This window comes from Dunckerocampus dactyliophorus, chromosome 10, assembly GCF_027744805.1.
Source record: "Dunckerocampus dactyliophorus isolate RoL2022-P2 chromosome 10, RoL_Ddac_1.1, whole genome shotgun sequence".
NCBI classification, from domain to species: domain Eukaryota; kingdom Metazoa; phylum Chordata; class Actinopteri; order Syngnathiformes; family Syngnathidae; genus Dunckerocampus; species Dunckerocampus dactyliophorus.
Window position 1 is genome coordinate 20,500,632 of NC_072828.1, and position 25,896 is coordinate 20,526,527.

At 40.6% G+C, this 25,896-nt stretch overlaps 3 protein-coding genes across 14 annotated transcripts in view; 1 reads left to right on the forward strand and 2 right to left on the reverse strand.

Moving 5' to 3' along the window:
• Positions 1-1,882: 1,882 nt before the first annotated feature.
• Positions 1,883-3,441, forward strand: ncbp2as2 (NCBP2 antisense 2 (head to head)). The gene is made up of 2 exons (XM_054790126.1): positions 1,883-1,950; positions 2,046-3,441. The coding sequence occupies exon 2, from the start codon at positions 2,131-2,133 to the stop codon at positions 2,434-2,436; it is 306 nt and encodes a 101-aa protein (XP_054646101.1). The 5' UTR covers positions 1,883-1,950; positions 2,046-2,130; the 3' UTR covers positions 2,437-3,441.
• Positions 3,310-19,254, reverse strand: meltf (melanotransferrin). 2 transcript variants are annotated; one of them, XM_054790122.1, is made up of 16 exons: positions 19,046-19,254; positions 17,412-17,566; positions 16,916-17,015; positions 13,991-14,176; positions 13,745-13,901; positions 11,761-11,828; positions 11,166-11,350; positions 8,802-8,967; positions 8,474-8,619; positions 8,282-8,378; positions 8,019-8,213; positions 7,719-7,872; positions 7,560-7,627; positions 5,977-6,164; positions 5,339-5,531; positions 3,310-4,139 (listed from the first exon to the last, which is right to left on the reverse strand). In XM_054790122.1, the coding sequence occupies exons 1-16, from the start codon at positions 19,086-19,088 to the stop codon at positions 4,078-4,080; spliced, it is 2,163 nt and encodes a 720-aa protein (XP_054646097.1). In that variant the 5' UTR covers positions 19,089-19,254; the 3' UTR covers positions 3,310-4,077. The 2 variants fall into 2 exon arrangements, with proteins under 2 accessions (XP_054646097.1, XP_054646098.1); XM_054790123.1 differs by lacking the exon at positions 19,046-19,254 and adding an exon at positions 18,644-18,775.
• A 2,420-nt stretch (positions 19,255-21,674) lies between these two features.
• The window catches only part of LOC129188334 (discs large homolog 1-like protein), a 98,978-nt gene continuing 94,756 nt past the window's right edge, over positions 21,675-25,896 (reverse strand). For all 11 annotated transcript variants that reach the window (XM_054788669.1, XM_054788658.1, XM_054788659.1 and 8 more), the window contains one exon: positions 21,675-25,234. In XM_054788669.1, coding sequence (XP_054644644.1) covers positions 25,128-25,234 — 107 coding nt within the window. In that variant the 3' untranslated portion in view covers positions 21,675-25,127. The remainder of the gene's footprint in view (positions 25,235-25,896) is intronic.

Below are 25,896 nucleotides of genomic sequence, written 5' to 3' on the forward strand. Positions count from 1 at the left end.
ATGCCGCTTCTCCTAATTAGGGTCACGGGGGTACGCTGGAGCCTATCCCAGCTGAAACAAAACAGAAAAAGAAAACAAATATTTCAGCTGCAGCCAAGAACAACCTCAAGTAACAAACTATTTACATTCTTCATTAAGACGAGAACATTCCCATCTTGTCTGCTTGTTAGAGTCATATATTCATTATGAGCAAAAATTACATTACAAAGCAAAGAGTTCACAACACAGTATTTCAGTCTATCACAAAAATAAAAAAAAAAACACTCCATAAATACATACATAGTGCAATAAACTGGCTCGTTGTACATGAATACCTTTCATTAGAAATATTTCCTTCTTGTTATTCCCACATTGAAATGCTCTTTGGTGTAATTTGTGTGTGACATTGTAATAAACATATCTTACATAATACACGTATTAAACAGTAACACTAGCAGCATGACATGCCCTCAAAACAACCTTACATTAGATTGGATAACACTTTGTTGATGCCTTGGGCATGTGCCCTCAGGAAAATTATGGCTCCAAAAGCATCAACACTGTTTGTAGTTGTGGTTGGGGTTATGATAGTGGATGAAAACGTGAGTGTGAGTGTCCCGTATCTTATATGTGCCTTGGACTTCTCTGCCAGAATGTGACTAGATAGGGAGGACATGTAAGAACTTCGTCCACAAGGACGGCCGATGGCCTGCTGCCTAATCACCTCTACGCAGAAAGAGGCCAGCGTCCTCCCGGGGCCGAAGTGCTTCGTGACGTCGTAGCGAAGGCCGCATCCATCCGGGATGGTGCCTGGGGCAGTGTGAGCGGACATGCAGCTGCACTGCAGTGACTGCTGACGTGTTGACGAGCATCACCGCATAGGCATGCTGGAAGCACTCTCCGATATTGCACTTCATTTTGGTAGACCAGCAGCATTCCCTGGTGTCTCCTGGAAAGAGAAATGACAGCTGAAGATGACTTCCATTGCAGCATTCAGCAATCATGGATGTTTTCTGTGAATGATCTCTAACCCTAACCCTGCCCTTAATTCCATTCCTTACCTCGATCCCTTAACACAAAACCTACAGCTACCCCATTGTAAACGTAACCTCTAACCCAAGACCTAACTCTAACCTCGAATCCGTAAACTAACCTGCTGTATAACCCTAAATCCTAACCTAATCCATAAATCTTCCCTCTCTCCCACTAACCCTGCCCTGAACCTTACTACTATCTCAAACATCTAACCCCAAACTGAACCCTGTCTTTACCCCAGCCTGTGAAATTAACTCTAACCTTTAAACTTAGCCCTGTTATATATACAGTGTTCCCTCGCTACATCACGGTTCACCTTTCACGGATTCACTGTTTTGCGTTTTTTTAAAGTGCAATTTTGCATATATTTTTTTTTAACAGTGTATGAACGCGCAGTGTTCTCTGTCCTTGTGGTGTATTAGAGTGATCTATCGGTGCTCTCTTTTATGCGTCTGTTATTGTATTTCGGGAAAGGTGACACCAAAGAATGTAGCCAGGCTCTGATGGGGTATCTTCAGGGCAGAGTTATAGTTCATACATAAGGTGTAGGACAGCTTAGGAATAGGCATACATGAATTGTTTTTTCCTCTTTCTTTATAAATACATACCTTGATATGAACATGCATATGTACAGTATGTATTAGTTGTAATAGGTATACATACAAATAATGCGGTATGCCGTATGGGGGGGAAAGCTAGAAAAAATAGGAAATGATTAAAAAAATCTTTTTTCATGAGGTTCAGAATTCTTTGCAGCACACCTTCAAATATAGCAACCTAGTTTGCAACCTAAGCACTGTACTCGCCCTAAGAATATATTCACTCCGGTACAGTAGGGGGCGGTATGCACCCAAAACATTGGTTGTGATCCGCCATAAACAAAAGGAAGAAGAATATGACGTAATAGTCAGTCACATTCACCTTTGGAAGTTAACAGTAAGTCAACTTTGTTGTATTTCTTAAATTCATAAGAGCAACAGGATAGTACACGGAGGCATATTAATCTTAAACTAAACGTCTTTCTATTACAGGGCTGAAAGACAGATACCAGGACTTCTAACTAGTTAGCCTGCTACGCTAAGCCATCGGCCAGCTCCGAGCTAGGCGGAGTTGACAATGCTATCTCGAATGCTACTGTCGCTGCTCAACAACCTTCACGTTGTTGAGAAGCTTGCTGAATCTCGCCCGATCCGCAGGGCAGCACAAATTACAGCCTACGCCATCACCAAGGCTCAGATAGCCGGTAGGGACGCATCGCAGCGAGTCCTGCGGTCCCAGACGCTGCGACAGGTCCGAGAAGAGGCTGGCAAGGTACCCGGGGACATGGAGGACGTCGGCAGGCGAATCAGGAAAGTCCGAGAGACATTTGTGAAGGAAGTGAAGATTGGCTGGAAAGATGGATCCCGCCAGATTAAGAAATAAGACCCTTTGAATCAATTTCACCAGACTGCCTGTTAAGCAATGTGCAGGAGGACAAAGGAGGGCATCAAAATGATAGAAACTGAATTAACTGTGGCTTCACTTCGGGGCAAGGATCACTGCAATAAGCAAGTAACTTCTTTGACACACAGCAGCGGTGATGAATCACAGCTAAATGCCAGGCAGGGAATCAATGCCAGGTCTCACTGACATGTAAACATTAAGTTATTGCAGTAAATGTCATTTTAAAGTACAATGGATGAAGATAAGTCAGTAGGGGTGTCACAAGATTTCTCATTCAGAAAAAAAATGTGTCGTGGGTATTAGGCCTGGGACGATAATAAATTAATCACACTATAAATGAAACTGAACTCGATAATTTTGCTGACCTCGGTATATTGCCATGTGGATACGTGTCAGTTTTCCTCATTTCTCGCCTACAAACAAGCAGGAAGGAAGAGAGTTCATTCTGTGCATTGGTTTTAGCACCTTGGTGTGTTTGTTCCAGAGAACAATGGCATGAAGAGAGTGAGCCCTTTTGCCAGTCATACAGTCTCGTGTCTGGTGACACCCCTAAAGGTCATTAATAGAGAGTTCAGTGTTCTACAGATATTAATATAATTTAAAACAATGTGATGTGGGAATGGTTATAAGCAAATGCAATTAAAGTTATGTGTAGTATGCTGCTGAGTGTAATGTGTCTACTAAAAACAAGATAGGTGTCTACAACTGCATCTGGCAAGCGTTTTACTGTACTGGCTGCACAACGTCTAGCGCTATCTTTATTATATTCAGTCATTGTGCTGTCATCAGGCACAAGGTCCATAGATGATGTGACAGATAAAGAATCTTGAATTAACACACACGATGGCCTTTTGAATGCGTTTGAATTTATTTTGTTTCAACAAGATACACCACTGAATCCAGTATTTTGATGTAGCAATACCTGTGCAGGCTCACTGGCCTGGCAACTAAATATTAGTTACACGGTTCATCATTTCACATTGAAATAAAATCTCCATTTGAAGGAAAGAGAATGCACTCATTTCCGACAATATGAGTCAGTACATATACACTGATATGGCATCTGAACATCATATAAAAAATACATCTCTGTTTAAAAGAACATAGATATCAAATTAATATTGTAAACTGAAAGCAACAGCAGGTACAGATAGGCGCAAATATGATAACATCCACAATTATATATATTATATACAATTTACTGTATATTATGCGCTTGAAAGGCATCTTAAAAACAGTGTAAACATCAACGAATTGCCAATCAACAATCCTTATAAGGATCTTTTGGTCTATGGAACATTCATTGGCTACATTAAGACACACTTTTTCTGTGGCGATGGGTAATAAGAGCCTGTCCCTAAATCTACTGGAGAGAAAGCAAAGCCACAGATAACAGGTGACGGCATATTCTCTGATATGGCAGCTCACCTTCTGTAAACAAATGGCTAAGCGCAGTCATTTCTGTAGTAGCTACAAGTCACTGTTTTATTTGCCTCAACATGTCATGATTAAAACCGGTAATATTTGTATTTAACCTGCATGAGATACAGATGAGGGAAAGAACAGGAAAAGAGGAGTGAGTGGGAGACGAGGATGTGTGGCGTTTGGTGGTGTTGGTGTTCAGATGGTGATCATCACGGAGCAGAGCAGTGTTACGACGACCAACCACAGCTTGGAAATCACTGGAAGACAACGCAAATGTTTAACAAACTAAAAATTGCAATTCAGCATCAAACCCAGGTCTTCCCGATCACCAGACTGTGACTGTGTGGCCAACATGCTAACCACTAGACCACCGTGCAGCCCTTGTCCCTCATTTTTCCTTTAAAATTCCCTTATTTTCAAATGTTGACAGGTATGGTGGTACATGCAAATCCAGACTGAAGTGAATGATGTAAATGTTAATACTAAGATTAACACATAATGAATTAAAATCAATAATAATTAGGTTATTATTTGATTTGTCCAAGCTGTTTCCACCTCGGGCAGCATACAGAAAAATCAAAGGATCCGAGGGCCACATATTGTGCTAAAAACCATTCCGTTTTTCAATATGCTAAGCTATCTGAGCAAAACTTCCACATTTTAGCTTTGCTTTATAGGTGACAAAGCAAATTAGCATAGTATCTAATCCAGGGGTGTCCAAAGTGCGGCTGGGGCACCCACGGTTGCTTTTTTTTTTGTTGTTGTTGTTTTTTTTTAATGGCCCGTGGCACATTCTAAAACTATTATTTAAAAAGAAAACTAAAACAAAAAAAAAATCACCAGTAATTTTACAAGACTAATGTCAAAATATTAAGGGAAAAAAAGTGTAATTTATCAAGAAACAGTTGTAGTTTTGCCAGAATGACGGCATAGTATCATGGCAGCTGTAATTTATGAGAATAAAGTCACAATTTTGTAGGAATAAATGTGCAATATTATGAGGAAAAATAATGTAGTTTTAGTAGCATATTTTAAAAAGTAAAAAATATTTTTAAAAAGTTGTAATATGATAAACAAATAAAACAAAAAACATTTTTGGAAAATTAGGTTGGCAAAAAAGTCATAATATAGAAATAAAGTCAAAATATGGGAATATTTACAAAATATCAAAGTGGCCCTTGCATCATTTCATTTTTCAGTGTGTGGCCCTCGTTGGAAAAAGTTTGGACACCCCTGATCTAATCATAATATAGCTAATTTATAATGAATTAATTTTATTTTTAGAATATGCAAAGGGACAATAAAAAAACAGCTGTGGGCCCTGACAAGACTACACCCTGGACGATTGTGTGCAATTATGCTTGGGGCATTGGCCGGGGAATGAACACATCTCAGCTTAGTGAACCACTATACAAGATATGCGCAGTGATATTACGACGCAATGTTGTTTGTTTACCTGCAAACGATGAATTACACTCCATGTCAACAAGTGACTCCATGTAGCCTTGGCCCAGCCACTCTTTGTAGGTCTTTTTCTCACCTACACCCACAAGACGAACCGTGGAGTCTTTGAAGATAAGATCTGTGCCCTTGTATGCCTGTGAGTCGAACATCCTGAACTCTGCACCTGTGTCGCTGCTGAAGTATGCCTGCATAGAAACAATGAGAAGGACAGTGAAATTTAACAACGAGTAAAGCAGATGAATGAGGTGGAGTGATGTTTTCTGTCATTGCTATCATGTTTAGAGTCACTGGAAAGTCGGATACTAGCACATCTGGATCAGGGCGAGAGGCATGATATACCCTGGATTGATCACAGGACTGATACATATAGATACACCTACAGGCAGTTTACCAGTCTTCAATGAACCTAACATATGTTTTTCAACTGTGGGAGGAGACTTAAAAATGCAAATATGCAAACCCCAAACATAGGAAAGCCAGTCAACACTGATTCCAGCAAGAATCCTCCTGCTGTGAGAGAACACTAATAATTGTAAGAACAATACTGTGTCTTTATCCACATTCTGTTTCCTAGTTCCTAATATCGATTTTCTTTTGTTATATCCGTTTTGTATGTGTACTCTTTAGTACCTGTGCATGATCCAAGAGTCCGTAGATCGCGTGGATGTTGGTGTCTGGCCGCACCATGACAGCATGAGAGGGGACACGGGCCAGGTTACAGTATCTGTACTGAGTGACCTCTGCTTTGGTGCCATGGAGGCAAAGCAGCTGAAAGTTTTTGGACAGGAGATCTGTGGCCCATGATTCAGTGGAGTTACCTGGATAAACACACACATAATTTAGTGTGTGAGGGATTCTTTAAAATAATTGAATAATAAAGTATTTGGACAGATACTGTAGGCTGCGTCTCAAATGGAATACTTCCGTCAGTATGCTTCAATATGTATACCGTGTACAATTTTGATTGGGGGTCAAACAAGTTGTTAGACGCCAAATGAAGGCAGAGTGAAAACTAACCATACATGAGCTGTTCTCGCATGCAGAAATCATTCAAATTGGGATTTTGGAAAACGTTATTACCAAAACAGTCTAACGCAAAGGGAAAAAATTCCAAGAAACAAGCAAAAAACACAGAGAAAGGTGCCGGCTGAGTGCTGGTGGCTATCTCTCCTGTCGAGTGGAGCCGAATATCAACACGCTCAAGTTTGCAGTGACCAACAACAAGCAAAATCTATACAAAAACCAAAGTTTTAGTATATACAGTATGTGAAAATGTTCATGAAAATGGGAAATGCAGAATGAATAGCCTCACAACAGAAAACTATATACTGTACCTGTAGTCGTCTTGTATTCATACCGCCTCATGTAAATGCTCTAATTTTTTAAGTGGCCAATTGATAATCACCATACATATACTACCATGATTACAGAGCCTGGTCTGTGGCATGGAAACAAAATGAAAAAGTAACCTATACAGAAAAGGGAAAAAGTCTACAACAGTCGTGTTTGAACACGTGACACAAATTAATATTCATACGCTACACCCTCATGGACAAATAGCGCCGCAAAATGATGAAGGACACATACAAGAATGTATTCATTCAGACTGACTTGGTGTAGGAATGCAGATAGACATGTTACAAACGCTATTTTCATCTGCTACATTCCTTCTGTCTGACCCGGAAGATCATGGCTTTATGCAACACACCATGCACACTCACACAATTTAAGCAAACAATTTCAATGGCGTGCACCGTTATTAGCATGAATCTGCCAACCATTGTACAAAGATACTGAACGTGCATATGACCGTATTGAAATGTTTGTCCCCCATCCGAACACCGGAAGTGACAAAAACTGCCCCGAAGTCATGTGTTTGCAAACTAACAATATGTACTTCATTCCTGACTACAAACATTTTGACAGTGTAGAGCTGTCCCAAATCGATCACTTGTTTAGTTGAGCATTCCTTATTGGAGAATTACCCACCAGCAGTTTGCAGTTTTGTATTTTTCGATCTAAAGATCATTAAAGCTGTTTGCACCAAAGCTAAACAGTTTTATGTTGAACATTTTGTTTGCTTACAGTACCAAAAACTACCCGAACCGTGACCTTAAAACCGAGGTATGCGCTGAACCGTGATTATAGCCGTGATTATACCGTGATTATAACGTTATGCATCTCAAACATAAATGTGCAGGATCTGTTCATACCATCAGTATTTTGGAAGACGGTAGAATGCTTGACGAACGCTACATCTCCATCTCCCGTTGCCAGACACCTGATTGGAAAAAATTTAGCATTTTAGGATCAAGAGGCATTATCCAGTGACAGTGAAATGATAAGCCGTTGGGTTTGACTGATTTTAGTACCTGAAGGCACCATCATATCCATCATACAGGTCCTTTCCCTTCTCACATTTGTTCTGCCCTGATGCATCTCCCGCACATAAACCACACAAGTTGCTTGGGAAACCGGGTTGATTAGCACCTGGCACGCAGCTCTCCTTGAAGAACCCGCCCACCGCTATGTACCATGGGGAAAAAAAAGAACATACGTGAGTTTATGCCCACAAGCCAAAACCAAGACAGTTTTCTTTTTCTGGAAATATTTCTGCGCAATGATTAATTTGATTGACTCCTCCAGCTCTCGCCTCTATTACACACACTGACCTTGGGCTATCTGACAGTGTTGAGGGCTGATCAAGCCTGTCTCTATCAGGGTCGATACAGGGATATTCCAGCCAGCTGTGCGACCAAATCCCGTGTGACAGGAGCGACGGCCTTTCAGGTCATCAAGGCTCCTGATATCAGAGCTACTCTTTTTCACCACTGCCACTGCATAGTACATGGCGCCATCTCGATCCGCTGGAGAAATTTAGAAACAGTGTGAGTCTGTGGTATATGTTGGTTATTTTTATCTCTCTTCTTTGTACCTGTATAGCTCTCGCCAGTAGCGGGCACCAAGCCATAGTCTTTGCCAGCTGTGTAGATATAACCTCCATCCAAAGTGATGGCGTCAGCCTCGTTATTCTGCACAGGAAGTGAGGTTGTATGACACGAGGTCACCCGTCACCAGTTTGTGCTTTTATTGAAATGTTAGCAAGTTGTAGGCCCCCGTCTGTTACCTTTATTTTCTTCAAGCAGTCAGTTACAGAGTCCCCATAGACACAACTGATGGCTGGAGTTAGACCTTTTCTTTGAAAGGCACTGCCCATGTCAGCGCATTTATTCTGCTCTCCATTGGACAACACGCACCACCGCAAGGTACTTTCTATGGATAGACAGACAGGTGAATAGGTACAGTAATTAAAATACTTTCTCTGGGCACTGGTGACACAATGCTACACAACTGCGCTGTAGGTAAACAAAGCTTGGTACACAGGTACAGTGTGTACAGTACTTAGGAAAGTAATGAGCGAGTCCAGTAGATACTGTGTGTGGTTAGAGAGGTACCTGGAAGTTTACAGTCCATAGCACTCATGGCACTGTGATAGAATTGACCCATCCACTTCTTTGGGTCATCATACTCAGCGCTCTGAAACATGACGGAGGACTCAGAGAAGAGCAACGTTCCCTCTCCGTAAGGTTTGGCAGAAAACATGTTGAATCCAGACTTCTCCTGCACACAGGGAGGACTGTGGTTCAGTTTCACTGGAAATAAACTACACTACACAGACATGAATACTGTTTGCACATGAGTGCTAGTATGACTCATTCAAATGCTTATTACTTAACAAAATGTCATAATGAATCATCATTACTCCTATTAATGTGGTCCTGTTGGTGGTTAAAATGAACATAAACGAATGATTATTTGAATTTTTATCTTGAATCTAAATTGTGACAACCCCCAATGTAAAATGAAACCCAGCTGCCACAAATATACGTGAAATCCAGTGGAACCCGCAAGCATGACGGCCCTTGGACTGGCTGACTAATGTTGACCTAACCGAAACTAAAACCAACCATCGCTTGCACATTTACTTGTGACTTTCGTCAGACACATAAGGAGACCAGCCGATAATAAGGGATTTTTGAACCTACAGCAGCTTGTTTTCCTCCATTTGTGCATATTTTTATTTTGATTCTTCCGTTTTCACATGATGTTGTAGCAACAGGATTATTGTGTAAGGCAGGGGTGTCCAAAGTTTTTCCCCCGAGGGCCACATACTGAAAAATGAAGGGATGCATGGGCCATTTTGAAATGTTGTAAAGCAACACATGTAGATATACTGAGAAGTTATATATAGTTGAAGAAAAAAATACATCTCAGCTTTGTGATACAGTATAGGTGAAAAATCGTATTATGAGTATGAAATTCGGTCTTTGCTTTTTTTCTCTCTCTTTTTTTTTTTTTTTTATCATTTTTTCCAATAATATTCTAACTTTTCCCCAACCAAATTTTCCAAAAATTACAACTTTATATTGTTTTGTTTGCTTGTCACAATATTAGCATTTTTTTTAAATGAAAACATTTTTATTAACTATTTTAACTCAGTGCTACTAAAATTATGTTATTTTTCCTCATAACATTACGAGGTTATTCTTGTAAAATTGTGACTTTTTGTCTTGTCAGAGTACAGGGTCTATTTTTGTCAAATTTAACTATATTCTCTTTAAATTACAGCTGTTTTTTTTTTCCATTTCTGTTGTTTTTTGAATTGTCCGATTTCAACTTTCTTCTTGTAAATGTTATTTTCCTAATTATGGATTTATTTCCATAATATTTTGGTTTTGACTTTTTGACCATGTTTAGTATGGCTTATATTGCAGTTTTACCTTTACATAAACTAACAGCACAAAAAAGAAGCCACTGGCAGGACAGCGCCCCCACCTGTGTGGTGTGCAGCGTGCGTATTTAACTTCTTCATCATCATCATGTATCAAGGTGCTGTATCACAAATATTTTCCCACTTAATACTAAGTCGGAATAATGTTAATACTCCTTGCATAAGCCTCCTTTATTCTGTGCCCAAACGCTCAGATTGTCTTTTGTTATTTCGTGCTTCTGTGCTTCGTTGTGCGTCACTCGTGCATTGATTGGCTGTAAAAAGGCACCTGAGACATGCACAATATCAGGCACAGAGCAGGATGTGTCCTGTTTGTGCCATGTATTGAAGCCATGTATTGAAGCCGTCAAATTATGGTACATTATGGGATTTCTGTAATTATTGATCGTACATCGCACATCGGGTGGTTATTGTACAAATACGGTCTGGCAATGCTGACCCCAACATACTCTGCTTTAATCACAGTGTTGTCTTCCTGGAGTTGCTATGCCGTAGTCCCTATAATTACCGTAATGACCTGTATATCTCTAGAAAGCAGTCTCATGGTGTCAGACACCATTAGAATAATTTTGATAGTTCAAGAATGAGGTAATTTAAAAATAGCATTGCAAATCCTATTGCTGGCTATGGCTTTGATGTTAAAGGTTTATGTTTATATCACTGTTGTCATTTAACGCTGCTTAGCAATATGATGGAGGTAACGATACTACACATGTAAATGCATACAAATCGCTTCTATACAGAAGTGAGCCCGCTGGGTCTGAAATTTTATGTCGAGAAAAGCAGTCAACCATTTATTTTGACGCCAAATTAAGCAGGCACTTTTTAGTAATAATTGCCATACATAGATGGGTTGTCGACATAAGCGGGACTGACTTCTACATGTAAATAACCAATGAGTGAAACCTCAAAGGGTCATGCCTGGGTGCTGGGTCCTGCAATTCTAATGACAGTGGTATTATACAGTACATTGGTTAAGGTTTGTTAGCCTGTGGGTAGTGTATATGTGTGAGATGTTGAGGCCTACCAGTCCCTCAGTCAGCATGTTAAACACCACAGATGGAGTGATGTGATCGCCAACCACAATGCCTCGAAATGGGACACGGACCAGATGGCATGTCTGCCATTGACTGACAGGAAGCCTTCCGCCATCTCGACACAACAGCTCATAGTCTGATGACTTCAGGTTTTGTGCCCAGATTTGGCCATTCCCTGGTGAACATATGAAGTGGTAAGAGTCACCCATGGCTAGAATAACAAACATACACTATGTGGACAAGTATTGGGACACCACTGCGCCTATAAAAAATTGAAATGAGATTATGGAGTTTGCGGCTTAATCAGATTCCGTTCCTCCGGTCAGACTTTCTGCACATATTTGGGAGGACAGAGATCACTGATGTTGGACTTGAGAGAGGCCTGCTGTCTCACCATCTAAGGGGTTGAGGTCAGCGCTCTCAAGTTCTTCCATTTCAAACTTGTCTTTGTATGTCTGAGGTATGCAAGAATAAAAATTTGACCCCGCCCTGTTTGATAGAGTAGCTGATGAAAGAGTTGTCTTTTAATACATTGTCCATAAAGTGTGTGACTAGTCATTCATTGACTATTCTCTTAACCATTACCATCTGTATTTTCTTCAACTGTTGTGTGTTTGATAAAGGCAACGTCTCCTGCACCTTCAGCCATACACCTGATGGGAGCAAACCAAAACAAGTTGAGGTTAAAAAAACAATGCAAGTTTTTTTGTGGTATAAAGATGTACTTTAAATTAGGCATCAAATCAGAACAATAAATTGCTTTTCTACTTTCTACTATACCTCGGATTTACAAATGTGAAGAATTAGAATACATTTCTTCCACAGAAAATATCAAAATATTCAGTTCCAGGGTCCTTAAAACTATTTAAGCAACATTTTAGCATTCTTAGCTGTTTTAAAAGTGTAGGAATAAGTTAACCGCTATATAATTTAAACTAATATAATGCAAAACTATGCATGGATGCAAACTGTTGCAAACTGTTTGACCGCTGATCATCCACAATCCTTATGTGAGACATAAAGTACATGTCTTTCTGTTTTCGGGGCGTTCTAAAGATATAAAAACAGGTAAAAAGAGGCAGCTAGGAATGCAAGTAATGGGATGCAACTATTCTGCCTATAAAGCCTTCTGAAAAATCCTCCAAAAACCGCCAACAACACTCCATTTACATGATGTGACCTGCATATTAACCAAGCTATAGCGACGTTGTTATTATTATTGTTATTAACATTGTTACACCGAAGAACTACTTTACTGGCATAGTGACGGCTCGCCACACCACACCAGCTAGCTACTAGCCAGCTAGTGACTAGCTTCGCCACACACTCGTTTTTATATCTTTAGAGTGCACAGAAAAGAGAAAGACGTGTGTTCATGTCTCACATAAGGCTTGTGGATGATGGGCAAAATTTAAAAAAAAAGTGGTTTTCCTTTTAAGGTGATATTTTGGGTTGAATTCCAAATCATTCAGCATCATTAGGCCATGATTGTACAGTGTTTTGTGATTTTTTTTTTAATGATCAAATCTGAATAGATAAGATCATATAACCTAATGAAAAACACACAAGTAACATACAAAATAAAATATAAATATGTAAGTATACAGTGAGGGAAGGCAGTACAATAAACTAAATAAAAAAAAATCAAAGAAAATATGTAAATATGCAGTAAGAGAAGGCAGTGCTCTAAACTGAAAAAATAAAAAATAAAAATAATAAATACATATGTAAGCATACATAAAAGAAGACGGCACTAAAGCTAAAAAAATACAAAGTAAAGTAAAGGAAATATACAGTAAGGGAAGGCAGTACCGTATTATGAACTAAAAATATATATGTATATGTAAGCATACATAAAAAAAGGCAGTACTAAAAGTAAAAAAAATAAAATAAAACAAAAAACTAAAATATGTAAATATACAGTGAGAGAAGGTAGTACTGCACTATGAACTAAAAACACCCGAAAAATATATAAATATACATAAGACAAGGCAGTACTAAAACTTAAAATTAATAAATTAAACAAAAAACCTTAAATATGTAAATATACAGTAAAAGAAGGTGGTACTATTTACAAAAAAAAGCAAAAGAAAATAATATACTGTGCATTAAAAATAAACCACGCAGAAACAAAACAAAAACAAAAAAAACAATGCAGTCATAATAACACCTGCCAACATTTGCATTTGCAATAAAGCAAATTTTTCATAAAATAAAATTAAAATTCCCTACGATTTCCACCACCTTTATGCAACCATGTTATTTTACTTGCGTGGCTCTATTTTGAAGGCCTGACATTACCGGGTACAGGATGTGTTACGCCGTTATTGCCCGAGTTGCAGGGGGCAGTGCGGGAGCTGTGCTGCTCCAGGAAGTGCCAGAGAGGATTTTTTTTCATGAAAGTTCAAATACGGGAAACTATTAAAATGGGAGAGCACCGGGAAAGAACGTGAGGGTTGACAGGTATGTCAACAAATGCACCCATTTGGGCTGACGTACTTAAATAAGTCAACGATTATTACGTCTAATCCTCTTGAACAGGATTTGACATGTAGGTATTGCATGTTACCTGAAAGCTCCCTCATAGCTGTAATATTGCTCCTGGGCACTCTTCTCGCATTTGTGTTGTCCTTTCCCATCGCCGATACACAGCTGACACAGAGACACGGGATCACCGGCCTCATTTGCTCCGGGAACACAGCTGGCATTGAAAAACCGTGCCACACCTGAGCTCACACACATATTAGCATACGACATCAGGGCTTATTTCACTTTCTCTTATTGAGCGCTCTGTTTAACAATGAAGGGTTTCTACCCTGTGGGATGTTACAGCCCATGACAGACATGTAGCCTTGGTCTATGAAGTATCCGATCGGCATATTCCAGCCGGCTGTGCGGCCTTTCCCAGTGTGGCAGCTCCTTTTCCCTGCCAGGTTGTTGATGTTGATGGAAGAGCTGGCCTTTTTCACGACAGCGACTGCATAGTAGGAAGCCCCAGTACCTGAGTGTCATGGAAACATACCAAAATCAGGGCGAGATGACTCATAACATTAACCTAGTTTTGCTTATCAAAGACAAACAAGTGTAACCACATAAACGAAAGCATAAGTGCAGTAATAATTAACTCATCCACAGATTGATGTGTTGTGCTGAAACTGGCCTTTGTTTAAGAAGAATGTGTTCTGTGTGCTGAGGTGTGTGGCATACAGTTTGGTTTTAGTTTATGTTACCAAATATGGTTCCTTTCCTATTACTGTAGATCCCCACTTTTCGTGAGGGTTGTGTTCCGGGTCCAACAGAGAATGGCAACAAATTGATACGCCCATCTTTTTTTGGATGTCTATTTTACACGGCTACCTTCCCCGCCTCCTACTATCTCCTCCGATTTTGGATCAACACTTGCAATAAAAACGACTGTTGTAATTATTAGATTTGGTTCCGCTCCAGAACCCTTCCCTTCTGCCTTCAATTGCCGTTGTTCACTCGAGACACAGTCCAGGTTTAGCACAACTATGGTGCTTTCAAATATCAACACTTGACGGAAAAATATTAGCAAAGAAGCATAAAGACATAAACATGTTAGAGCTATGGGCTTTCTAACAGTGGTAAATGCATGCTGGACATTTGACCTGGATTATCACATGATGTAGTCTCTCACCACTTTGCCGTTTGAATTTCCTTCACTCTATCACGGTTTTTAAAAAATATATGAATTAATTAATCATACTGTTCTCATTAATCCACAAAATATGCATATTTAAGCAAATGTTACATATTTGTTGTCTAAACTAAGTATTTTAAAGAATGAAAATGGCTAAATGAACTGGAATACAAATATAAGGCATTGAAAAGACGCATGTCCTGTTCTTCTTGATGCTGCTCTTTGAGCCTTTAAATTGCACCTCTGGGATAAATACAGTTGAAAAACTGAAATTGAATTCAAAGATGTTGAAGGAACCCGACTTGCGTTTGACCCCCACACGACAACGAAGTTTGTCCTTTGCCTCCCTCTTGGCCAGACGGGCAATTCTGTTAAGGTGGAAGGATGCTGCTCCGCCCACCCACGCTCAGTGGCTGAGAGATGTCATGTCCTGTCTAAATTTTGAGAAAATTCATTACTCAATGTGTAATGCCAAAGAAAAATTCCAAAATGTCTGGGGACCTTTCTTAGTATATTTCCACAACTTTAAATTTACCTGAGTTCCCCAATAGCTTTCCCTCTCTGGCCTATTTGCTGTCATCTGTTGTTAGTAATAGTAACTCACTTATGTATTTGCTTTGGTTGTTTTGCATTTGGTTGTCCTACCAAACTCGGACCTCTGTCTTTTTGGGCTGTGTGTGGCTTACTTTGTGGGTGTTTTTGTGTTGGGGTTCTTTGTTTGTTATTTTGCTGTTTTTGTTTTTGTTTTCTCACTCTCTCGTTCTCTGCCTAAACTACCAGCAAACATTGTGTGCATATGTTTTTTACTTTGGTCAAAATTCAATAAAAATATTTCTGATAAAAAAAAAGACGTTGAAGCTACGTAGTGTTCTACATTGGTCACTCGGTGTCAGTAGTGTTACAGTAATGTTCGTTTGGAAACACATTCACCAGACTTGATTGCCGGAACAACAGGCTTTTATTGCAGTTTTGAATTATCTCACAACAGGCACAATAACCTAATATTAATCCCGAATAAATAATAATATTACAAATACAAAAGGCAGACTACTTTTGTGGCTGTAACCCGCGGCAAGCTGAAACTCAACCCTGATGTCACTTCCTGTCCGGCTGTCATTCAGCTTAAATGGCTTATTTACTCTTATTAGGTCTACTACATTGAGTAATACGAGTGTAAAGGTGACTGTAGGGGTGTTATTTCATGCCTAGAGGGCTCTACTAATGTTAAAAAACGTATTTAGAAGGTCGCAAACAGGTTTTCTGTGCTCTGCGGAAATATTTCATTTATAAAACAGGAACCCTGCTTCACGGAAATTCACTTGTCACAGCCGGGTCTGGAACCAATTAAAATGATATGATGAAACGATAAACGAAGGATTACTGTATTTATAAATAATAAATAATCACAAGCTGAGATGTGTTTTCAGGAAAAAAAAAACTTTTTTTGGAAAAAAAATCATCATAAAACTGTGACTATGGGAGAATATCATATCGGCTGCGCCCCAGCTAATAAATACAAATTAATCATTTCAGAATAAAAGACAATGAGGGCCGCACGGTGGCCTAGTGGTTAGCATCTCTGCATGGAGTTTGCATGTTCTCCCCGTGAGTGCATGCGTGGGTTTTCTCGGGGTACTCCGGTTTCCTCCCACATTCCAAAAACATGCATGTTAGGTTAAGTGGAGACTCTACATTGTCCATAGGTATGAATGTGAGTGTGAATGGTTGTCGAATGGTGGCCTCTCGAGCCATAAGTCAGCTGGGATAGGCTCCAGCATACCCCCACGACCCTAGTGAGGACAAGTGGCATAGAAAATGGATGGATGGATGGATAAAAGACAATGACGTGACATCATCATCACACTGCGCTACCAACAAGCCTCAAAAAGCGCAAACAAATGAACAAATCTGCTCTATGTATGCATTTTCTAGGTTTGTGTCAGGAAATGTCTCTTATGACATTCATTGAGTCATTGCAAGCAATTCAAGGGAGACATTTTCACACTCTGCTCCTTTTGGGTCACATTCACAGCGCCTACTGGGGAGCCCGTCTAGTCTAATAATAAAAATGAATCTTACGATCAGCCTTTGATTCACTGGCAGCTATCTTGAATGAAGCAGTCTTCCCCAGGTTGTAGATGTCAGGAGCAAACATGGACAATGCATCTGCTTCCTTTCTCTACATGCGGAAAACAAAATGAGCATGCATTAGAGTTCAAGTGAATGGAATTATGATGAACTTCGCATGACAACCTTGACTTTGAATGCTTGTTTAGAGGAGGAAGTAAGTATGTTGTTGCTTAAGGACACTTTGAGGGAGAAGTGGGCCATGATTAAAGCAGCAATTGCGAGAAGATTGAGGTGGTAAAGCAATATGGTGCTCACTGCCGCACTTTCACTTATCTTTCTTCTTTACAACTCATCACTGTGCTTGTTGTAACATTTCTCTCATTATCTTATGTCTGATCACTGCTGTACCGCTCTCACAGCGTTCCGTGACCTCTGGTCGTCACTGATATGTGTTCGCATCAGATAAAAGACAATAAAATAATGATGTCGACAGTCAGGATCCAACCTGCAGTTTCTGCACACAGTTCTCCACCGTGGCTGCACGGACGCAGCTGAGGGACGGCCGGATGGAGACTTGGGCAAACGCGAGCGACATGGCCTGACATTTCCTCTGCTCTGCGTCTGAGATGGTGCACCATCTGATGCTGCTCTGACCGAACACTGAGGGAGAGACAGAGAATGTTCTGTTAATCATTTCAGAGCCAAGACACAGAAACAAGATTTTCACGTCAACTGGAAAAATACTTTAACACGATTAATTGAAAATAAAGTTGTTGGTTTTTTTTATCAGATGATGACGTAATACACATTTTGAATATGAGGACTTTGTAGGTAATTATGTTTATACCTCCTTGATTTTAACTTGCTAGTTATTTAGATCAGTGATTCTCAACTGGTGGGTCGCAACCCAGAAGTGGGTCACAGACCCGTTTTCATTGGGTCTGGTAGAGATATCACGTTCGCAGACGAATCGAGTCTTCTGAATGAATCGAGTCTTATGAACGACACTTTTAAGTGAAGTATGAGAACCGATTCGCAGTTTCAGGTCGTTTGTGAGCTGTTCTTACTGGCGCGTCTCAATAAATTAGAATATTGCGCAAAACGTATTTGAGTTCAGGAGTTCGATTAAAACAAAGAGACCAATTCAAGGCTCAGAAAGCTTAAGATTTCATTTATTTATTTATACAATATTGAACTGTTTGGTAATGGGCTGCACGGTGGCCTAGCGGTTAGCATGTCAGGAGATCGGGAAGATGTCGGTTTGAATCTCCGTTGGGCATCTCTGTGTGGAGTTTGCCTGTTCTACCCGTGCGGGGGTTTTCTCTGGGTACTCCGGGTTCCCCCCTTAGGTTAACTGGCGACTAATCATCAAAATGATTAAGATACACACCCTTGATATATTTCACTGTGTGTAATGATGACCAATTTGGGTCACCGCATGTCATGAAGGGGTGAAAGTGGACCACGGAGCCCAACCAGTTGAGAACCACTGATTTAGATACTAAGTGTCAGTCTACTGAATGTTATTGTAAGTGAAATATTATGGGGGAAATTTGCTTTGAATGTCTCCTAAAAGGCTGCCCCAAAAGGCTGGAGTTCGTACATTATGGCGATCTAATTTATTTTATCTCTGGAGTTTTTCCTGAGAGATTATTACATTGCTGTTTGACGTGTGTGCTAGCATGAATTAACCAGACAAATGTGCACATTAGCACTCAATAAGTCATCAAAACTTACCTTTATGAATTCCCACATAGTATCAGCATTTGAGACCAAATATGAGGTGAAAGAAAAATGGTAAAAATACAGTAGTAGTCTATCTGTGCGGCGGGAGAAAGTTAGCTTACGCACAATGGACATGCGTCAAGTGAGACGGATGTAACAGAGAGAATCCGGCCACTTTTCAAAATAAAACTGCATGGAAATTATTTTTTCTTTCTTTGCGGCCCGCGGCCCGGAGGTTGGGGATCTCTGCACTAAATTATAATTTTATTTTATCATGGAGGTGGTTGCAATGCCTTGATTAATCTCTCATATATGCATTTTTTTAAACTAAGCAGAATAAACACAAATATCATTGGTTTCATTGTTTACTGTTTTGTTCAAAATATTTAGTGCAAGCCTGTGTATGTGTCTCACCAGCATGTAGAAGTAATAGAAGTGCTCCCGCTGTTCTCCACATGTTCACGGTCACGTACTCCTTGCCTCAGTCTGTGGTGTCAAGGCTCCTCTTGGCTCTTCTCTTTCAGTCCAATTTTATCTCCAAGACTCTGGGCAAAGTTCGTATATGATGCTCAGGAAAGGTGTTGCACAACCTATCTTTGCATTATCACAAGACCCTATGAAAAAAGCTATGAAAAATGTGCCACCTCCCACTTCTGTGCCAGCGTCATTGCAGAGCAGAGTGTGAACAGAGAAGTCTTTTACAGTCCTCACCTCTGTTTTCTTCTCCCTCCACTCCTCTGTGCTGCTGCTTTGGGACTTTTCCACTGGTGGACACTCAGGCCAACACTGTAACCACAAGTGACTCACTCTCTGTGGGAACAGTCCAAGTGTAAGGATACTGGTTGGTTCCTTAGTTTGACCTTGTCGTTAGTGAATGGAGCAATATATTAGTCATATAGTTGCATGCTAATATCTAATACACTTGACTGAATGAATACAGTGGATCCCGGCACATTCACCACCACACAAATTTGCAGAATGTTGGTAAAAAAAAGAAAAATTTTAATTTTTTTTCTCTGAAAATCTAATATTTTTTCGGGAGAAAACACATCTCATTTACTCAAAGTTGCTAATAATGTAATTTGTACAGCATACATAAACCACTGTTTAAAAAGTCCACCATTTTTAACAGGTTTGTCTTTGTGCTTCACTGATTTTTCAAGCAGTGAAATTTCGTTTTGATAGTTGCTTTCAGACGCAGCACTGAAACTTATATATAACTTCTCCACCGTGACTCCGGTCCCATCGTTCCTGCATCTAAAACCCCCCATATAAGCACTTCAGTACAGGCAGTCAATTCTATATTCCAGTCCAGCACTTCTATCCAGGAGGATCCAGCAGGCAGACGGTGCTAACAAAGTAGCAAGGAGCAGGGTAGACATCAGCCATTTGGTCATAGCGTTTGGCAGCACCCTTTGCCAAGGTGCAAAAAGACATAGCAGCCCAGTGCATAACTTGCTATATGCACAAGTCCGGTCAGTGGCCCAGAACTGGGGCAGTTCGACACGACCAACCCCATCACACATCCAAAGCAGCACCACAAAAAACAGCACGAGGATCCTCGCAACACCACAGAGGTGAAAAAACAACCCACCGACCGGGGAATCTTACAAGGCCATGCACCGAGACCAGCAAGTTTCTCTATGCAGTCTAAAATAAGAGTTAGTGGGGGTCAGGTTATTGTAGAAAGCGTCTCAAGGACGAGGTCCAGACACAACCCAGCACAGGACATTACCATGGGAACCAAGCCAAGAGGGAAGATCAAAGGATGGCCCCCATTTGTCCAAGCATTTCAAGAACAATCAGACATTGTTGTGCGTACCAAACTGCCGCTACTCCAAGAAAGTCTCATTTCTCAAGAGGGTCTGTCTTCTTGAGATCGTAACTTCACGCCATCGCTTCAGCCAATCACAATAGATAACATAATTTAATAATAAGAATTACATCATTATTAGGGATGCACAATATATTTTTTTCCAAGACTGATACCGATACTAACTTTTTATATTTATCATTTTTTAAATTGAGATTTAACTGTAGTTTGTGCACACCTGGGGGTAAAAATGACTCAAACAAAGTCAGGATTTGACAAACTGTACCTTTGGATTTGTGGATTTGTCCTGACTCAATATCATGACATCACTACTATTAACAAAACATTCCAAAACAGAAGTACAAACTGTGGTTTCAAGGGGTTTACGAGCCGAAAAAAGCCGGTATCTTCAGTGATGGTAAAGTGCTGGTTATCCAGCGCCATCACTTCCTTGATGATATTACAGATCGCTTGAGTTCCGTTTTGGCGCTTTTCAAAAGTCGTGGGGCCCGGGCCCCAGCCGTTGTAGCAGTGCTGGCATCTCAGGTGTCTGATAAGGTCTGGCGTGTTGAAGCTCATCGTTTTATTTGTTCTCTGGAGTAGCATTTGGCACAACCAGCGCAAGAACTGTCTTCCTCTGAAATCGTGAAGAAATCCCACTTGATCTATGCCATGTTTGTTTACAAGTGAGCTTGATTTGTGCACCCACTCACCTACAGCACAGTAGGTGTTACGTCGTCTCATTGAAGTTCTTTTTTTGTTATACGGTGCACCCGTCATCATTATTTTGACAAGAATCGTCATCAGCGTAAAATGTCCCCACTCTTCCAGGAACACGAGTCACCTGATCTGAAGGGTGTAAATGTTTGCACGTTGGACTTCATGCCTTTCAGTGAGCCGAGTGAGATTAGAAGGTGGACGTGATGGACTTTGAAGCTCTAAAAATTATGTCACATTTTAAATGATATGGCTGTCTCATAAAAATACGGGAAATTTCAACAAAATGTTAAGCACCGGGTGACATTTCTAAGTGGATGTTGATGAGCTTGTGTGTGTGTACTTTACAAAACCTGACAGTGACACATGCAAAATGAGCACTTACAGCACAGAACTCAGCCAAGGCCTGATTGTCTGACGTCAGGGTGACCTTTATAGGTTTCAAATAACAGCAGTGATTGTCTACCATCCACAAGAAACACGCAACACAAAAATTTGATCTCAATGAAGACCTTTATTTTTGTACCAAAATAGGCAGTTAGCGCAGGGATAAATATTATAATGTGTTATATATAGATCCATCTCTGAAATAGATTCTTTGCATCAGTGCTTAACTAACAGACATGTGACATGATCCCCTGGCTGAAGCGCAAAGCCAAAATCACACAGAGTCCAGTTCTGTTATTATGCCAAGTTTCACAGACAATTACTGATGGAAAGAAGACTAATTTAGCTCAGCATTTTGTGCAGAATGGGAGATGTTTAAGCTTTCAAAAGCACACATAGTGCAGACTTATATTATGCAGAACTGGCTTCTCTGTGAGTCTTTGGGGTCCAGTCAGCTTCAGGGTGGAGGTTGGAAATGGGAAACAGGTAACTGACAAGGTCCATCTGGGGCTGCAGTTCCAAAAGCATCTTAGTACTTAAGATATTGACATGATATAACAAACCATCGCCTTATTTGAGAGAAGCCCCATTCATGACCTGAGCTCTCAAGAGAACTGCGACTTCATGAATGAGTTGCACAGTGTTCCCTGCACAAAACTACTACGAGGATTTCTAATATTTCCCTGGAGGATGCTGTATAAGCTGTGATGCCCTGAGAAGTTCTCTTGTAAACAAATAATAGCTGTATTCATGAATTACCAGACGACAAAAAAAGGTGACAGCGGAACTGCCCGACTTTAGGTTTCATGATCATCATGATGGCTTCTTCCACTTTTTGTGCATGCATGCATTCATGCATGAAGAATCTCCTCTGTGGATTGATATGTACCAACGTTATATGACTCTTCTGGGCTTCCAGTATGCAGCGGAGTCATACAACTTTCCACTGAAAAGTTTTGTGGAGAGAAGGCTATACCACCAAACCATAGCTTTGTGCATAAGGGCAAAGGTCATTTATGCGGCGAGTCTCAGGTGCAATTTGCGCATGCTGGACCAGCAATGCACGTCATCTATATGGTAAGACTTAAACAGCTCCACTTTAACCTTGAAATATAGCTAATAAGCCATATAACAGGATGACACAACTGAATCACATATTCAAAATGACACCTCAAATACTGTTAAAAGATGCTTTGAAGGAGCAAGCCCCTATTAGTGCAACAGCAGTAAGAAGAAAAGCTACAACAGTGACACTTCTAATAGTCAGGGTGGTTTATAAAGCTATGCCACACAAACAGTGGAGAAGATGGAGTTGAGACACTGGTTATGTTTACATGGACAGTAAGATACTCCTATTATCAAGCTTCAGGGATTGGTAATAGAATATTCCAATTGCAGTTCACTTAACAAGTTAAAGTACATTATTGTGAATATTGTCATTCATCCAGGTCATTGTCTTCTCAAGCCGGCCTTACATCCCGACGTACGTGTTACCACACATTTTTGGGAAATTTATTGGCCGTGGCCAGCATGTCGAGCAAGTAGAGTATCAAAGGGGTTGAAAGTGTGTCGTACTTATGGAACAAGTGATTCATGACACCCACGTGCTTGCCGCTCGCCCTCCGTTGGTAGCTTTAAGATTGTGAGTGCGACTCATGCGTGCTAGGTGAGCTTCATGTAAGGCTGTGGTATGTTTCACTCGCTGGAGACGTACGTGTGCGGGCATCGAGCGAGGCTCGTGCAGCCCACTCACTTTGATTGCAAGATGGGCGTACTGGCTTCCTACGGCACCTACGCCTATCGTGACCGGGAGAACCAGAGCGTACAGGTGGAGGAGTTGCCCGCCACGAGAGGAGCCGCTGCCGTGGCCGGGCAATGCACACAATGTACTTGTGACATTGTGACACATGCAAGGGTCACACACTCCTCCTCCGCCTTGCCCTTGGGACCTGGCTGCGTGCAAGCTTTTCCTGCATGCACCGAGAAAATAATCTGCAGCCCAATTTTCGTCCTACGGGCTTTGCGTGCTGTCTGCGGGTTTGAAAATCCCTGCTGGCCACGTGCGTGTCTCTTTTTTGCATGTAGGAGCACGCACGTTGGGATGTAAGGCCTGCTTCTACCTTAAAGAATACATCTTTGGATCCTGCACCATCCCCTCAGACTACAGCTGCCCTATCCCGTCTTTCAGCATAAACGGATGAAACCTGCTCGGATGAGAAGTGAAACATCTTCTTTGACAACTAAACTGCAGTTGTGATGGATTCAGTGCTCTGTGAGTCCTAGAATGGTATATTATTCACATTACAGCTATATAGAATAATCCCAGGTACTGTAGAAGAATATAGCGCATCATCCTGAGTCTTTTGATTGGACTATTCGGACTATTCTTACCATGATTATGACCTTACTTGTAACAGTGTATTGTCACTGCATAAGGTTAATAGTGGAATAAGGATGTCCATATAAATATAGCCACATAAGAAGAGCAGAAAAGGCAGATGAATCCTTGTGGATTGAGACTCAACCAAGTTACGTAAACTGGGAAGGCAGGACTCGCACTTACCAAACTGTTAAAGTGAAAAGGTCTGATAAACCTAAAGGAAAAAACAAATCACTGCACTCCAGCCTTTTGGCCTCGTGATGGGTAATGTAAAGACTTTGTATATCATATTGTGGTTTTGATTCTCTTCAATGTCCAAGTTTCTCAATGAGCTCCTCAAATCACCTTGGCTTTAGGAGGGCTTGAGTCACGATTAAATGTTCAACAAAAACAGGCCCAATGCACAATCTGGACTGAATCTGGACAAAATATTGTACACACTCCATTGATTACTTTAATGCAACCTAATTGAATGTTTGTATTTTAGCTTTAGTTGATACATTATGTATATTCATATTTATGCTACATTTCGAAGCAGTTTTGTACAGTGCTATATGTTTTCTATCGAGGCCCGTCATGCCACGACGCCAGGGCATATTTAAAATTTCAGCTCATATTTAATTAAAACTTTTGAGGCAGTCTGGCAGGGAAGTGGTAGGATATGAGAGAAAGGTAGTTAAGACAGAGCAAGAGTCACAGAGATATTTCAGTATAAAGTGGAGCGATGCCATGGAGAAAGACAGACACAAAGGGAAGGAGATCAATATTTTGTCCCCCAAAAACATGCTCTTAAAGCTACAGCGTGCAAAAGTCTGCCTCTTGGTGACAATATTATCATTACAAACCCATATGTGAATGCATTACCCTTTGTAAATATGAAAACAACAACGACAACAACAATAGTTAGAACAAGAAAGAAATCAATAACTCAGATAATGGTACATGTCGCCTTGATTTGAACTACGTCCTTAAACATTAAGGAACTGAGCCGTCGGAAGATCCACCGATGGGCTGCTGGAAAGACACGAGCTCCTCCCTCCTGAGGAAGTGGGAGTTCCAGATAGTCTCAGCCTCCTGTGTTATGTGCTTGTGTAAATACGTGTGTGTGAGCCTGGAGGTATGTGCGAGGAAACGGAGAAACAGGCTGATAGTGTTGCCAAAGTTGGCGTTTACAAACTTGTAGTATGAGCTGTGTTTTCTCAGAGCCGCTCCTTAGTGGGCACCCAGATGTAAGGCCCAGACTGCTCCTCAATGATCTGCTTGACTTGCGAATACACTTCCTCGAGAGATGAGCCGTGGACAAACGCTGCAGAGAAAAAACATGAACAACTATTATTTACAAGAACTGGATTCAACTTTGCATGCCACAGGTTTGGAGTGCATGAATTACTAGCACCAAATAGGTGTAACCTAAGTCAATGTGTTTCACAGTACCAGTGTTGGGAGTAACAGTGTTTAAAATTGTTTTCCAGATTAGGTAATTAATTAATTGCTATTTCCAATGTTACAACTGCGTTACCGTTACCAACAGTGAAATGTGGCGCGTTATTATTGTAGCGACCTGACAGTGGTACAATTATATTCTGACCTTAACACGTCAACAAACGTGCTCGTTCCAACACCGTATACAGCCAAACCTCGGTTTTTGTACTCTGCAGTTTCAATATTGTGCGTAACAAACTAGTGCCTGATAAATCGAGTGCCCAAACAAAGCACTCTCTGCGTCGCCGACTCACTCGTCATGATTTTTTTTATTCATTGCGGCTGCTAAATAACCCACCATGGGGCCAAAGAAAGTTGTGAGTCCAGCAATTTGATAAAGAAGGTGAAAAACACTATTGAATTCGATCTCGCCAGGATGCACGATAATTATCTCACATGGTTTTCTGCATGGAAAACTATAATATTTCCATATAAAATCTATTTTTGGTTAATATTTTTGAATTCGTAGAGTTAATTAATTGGATT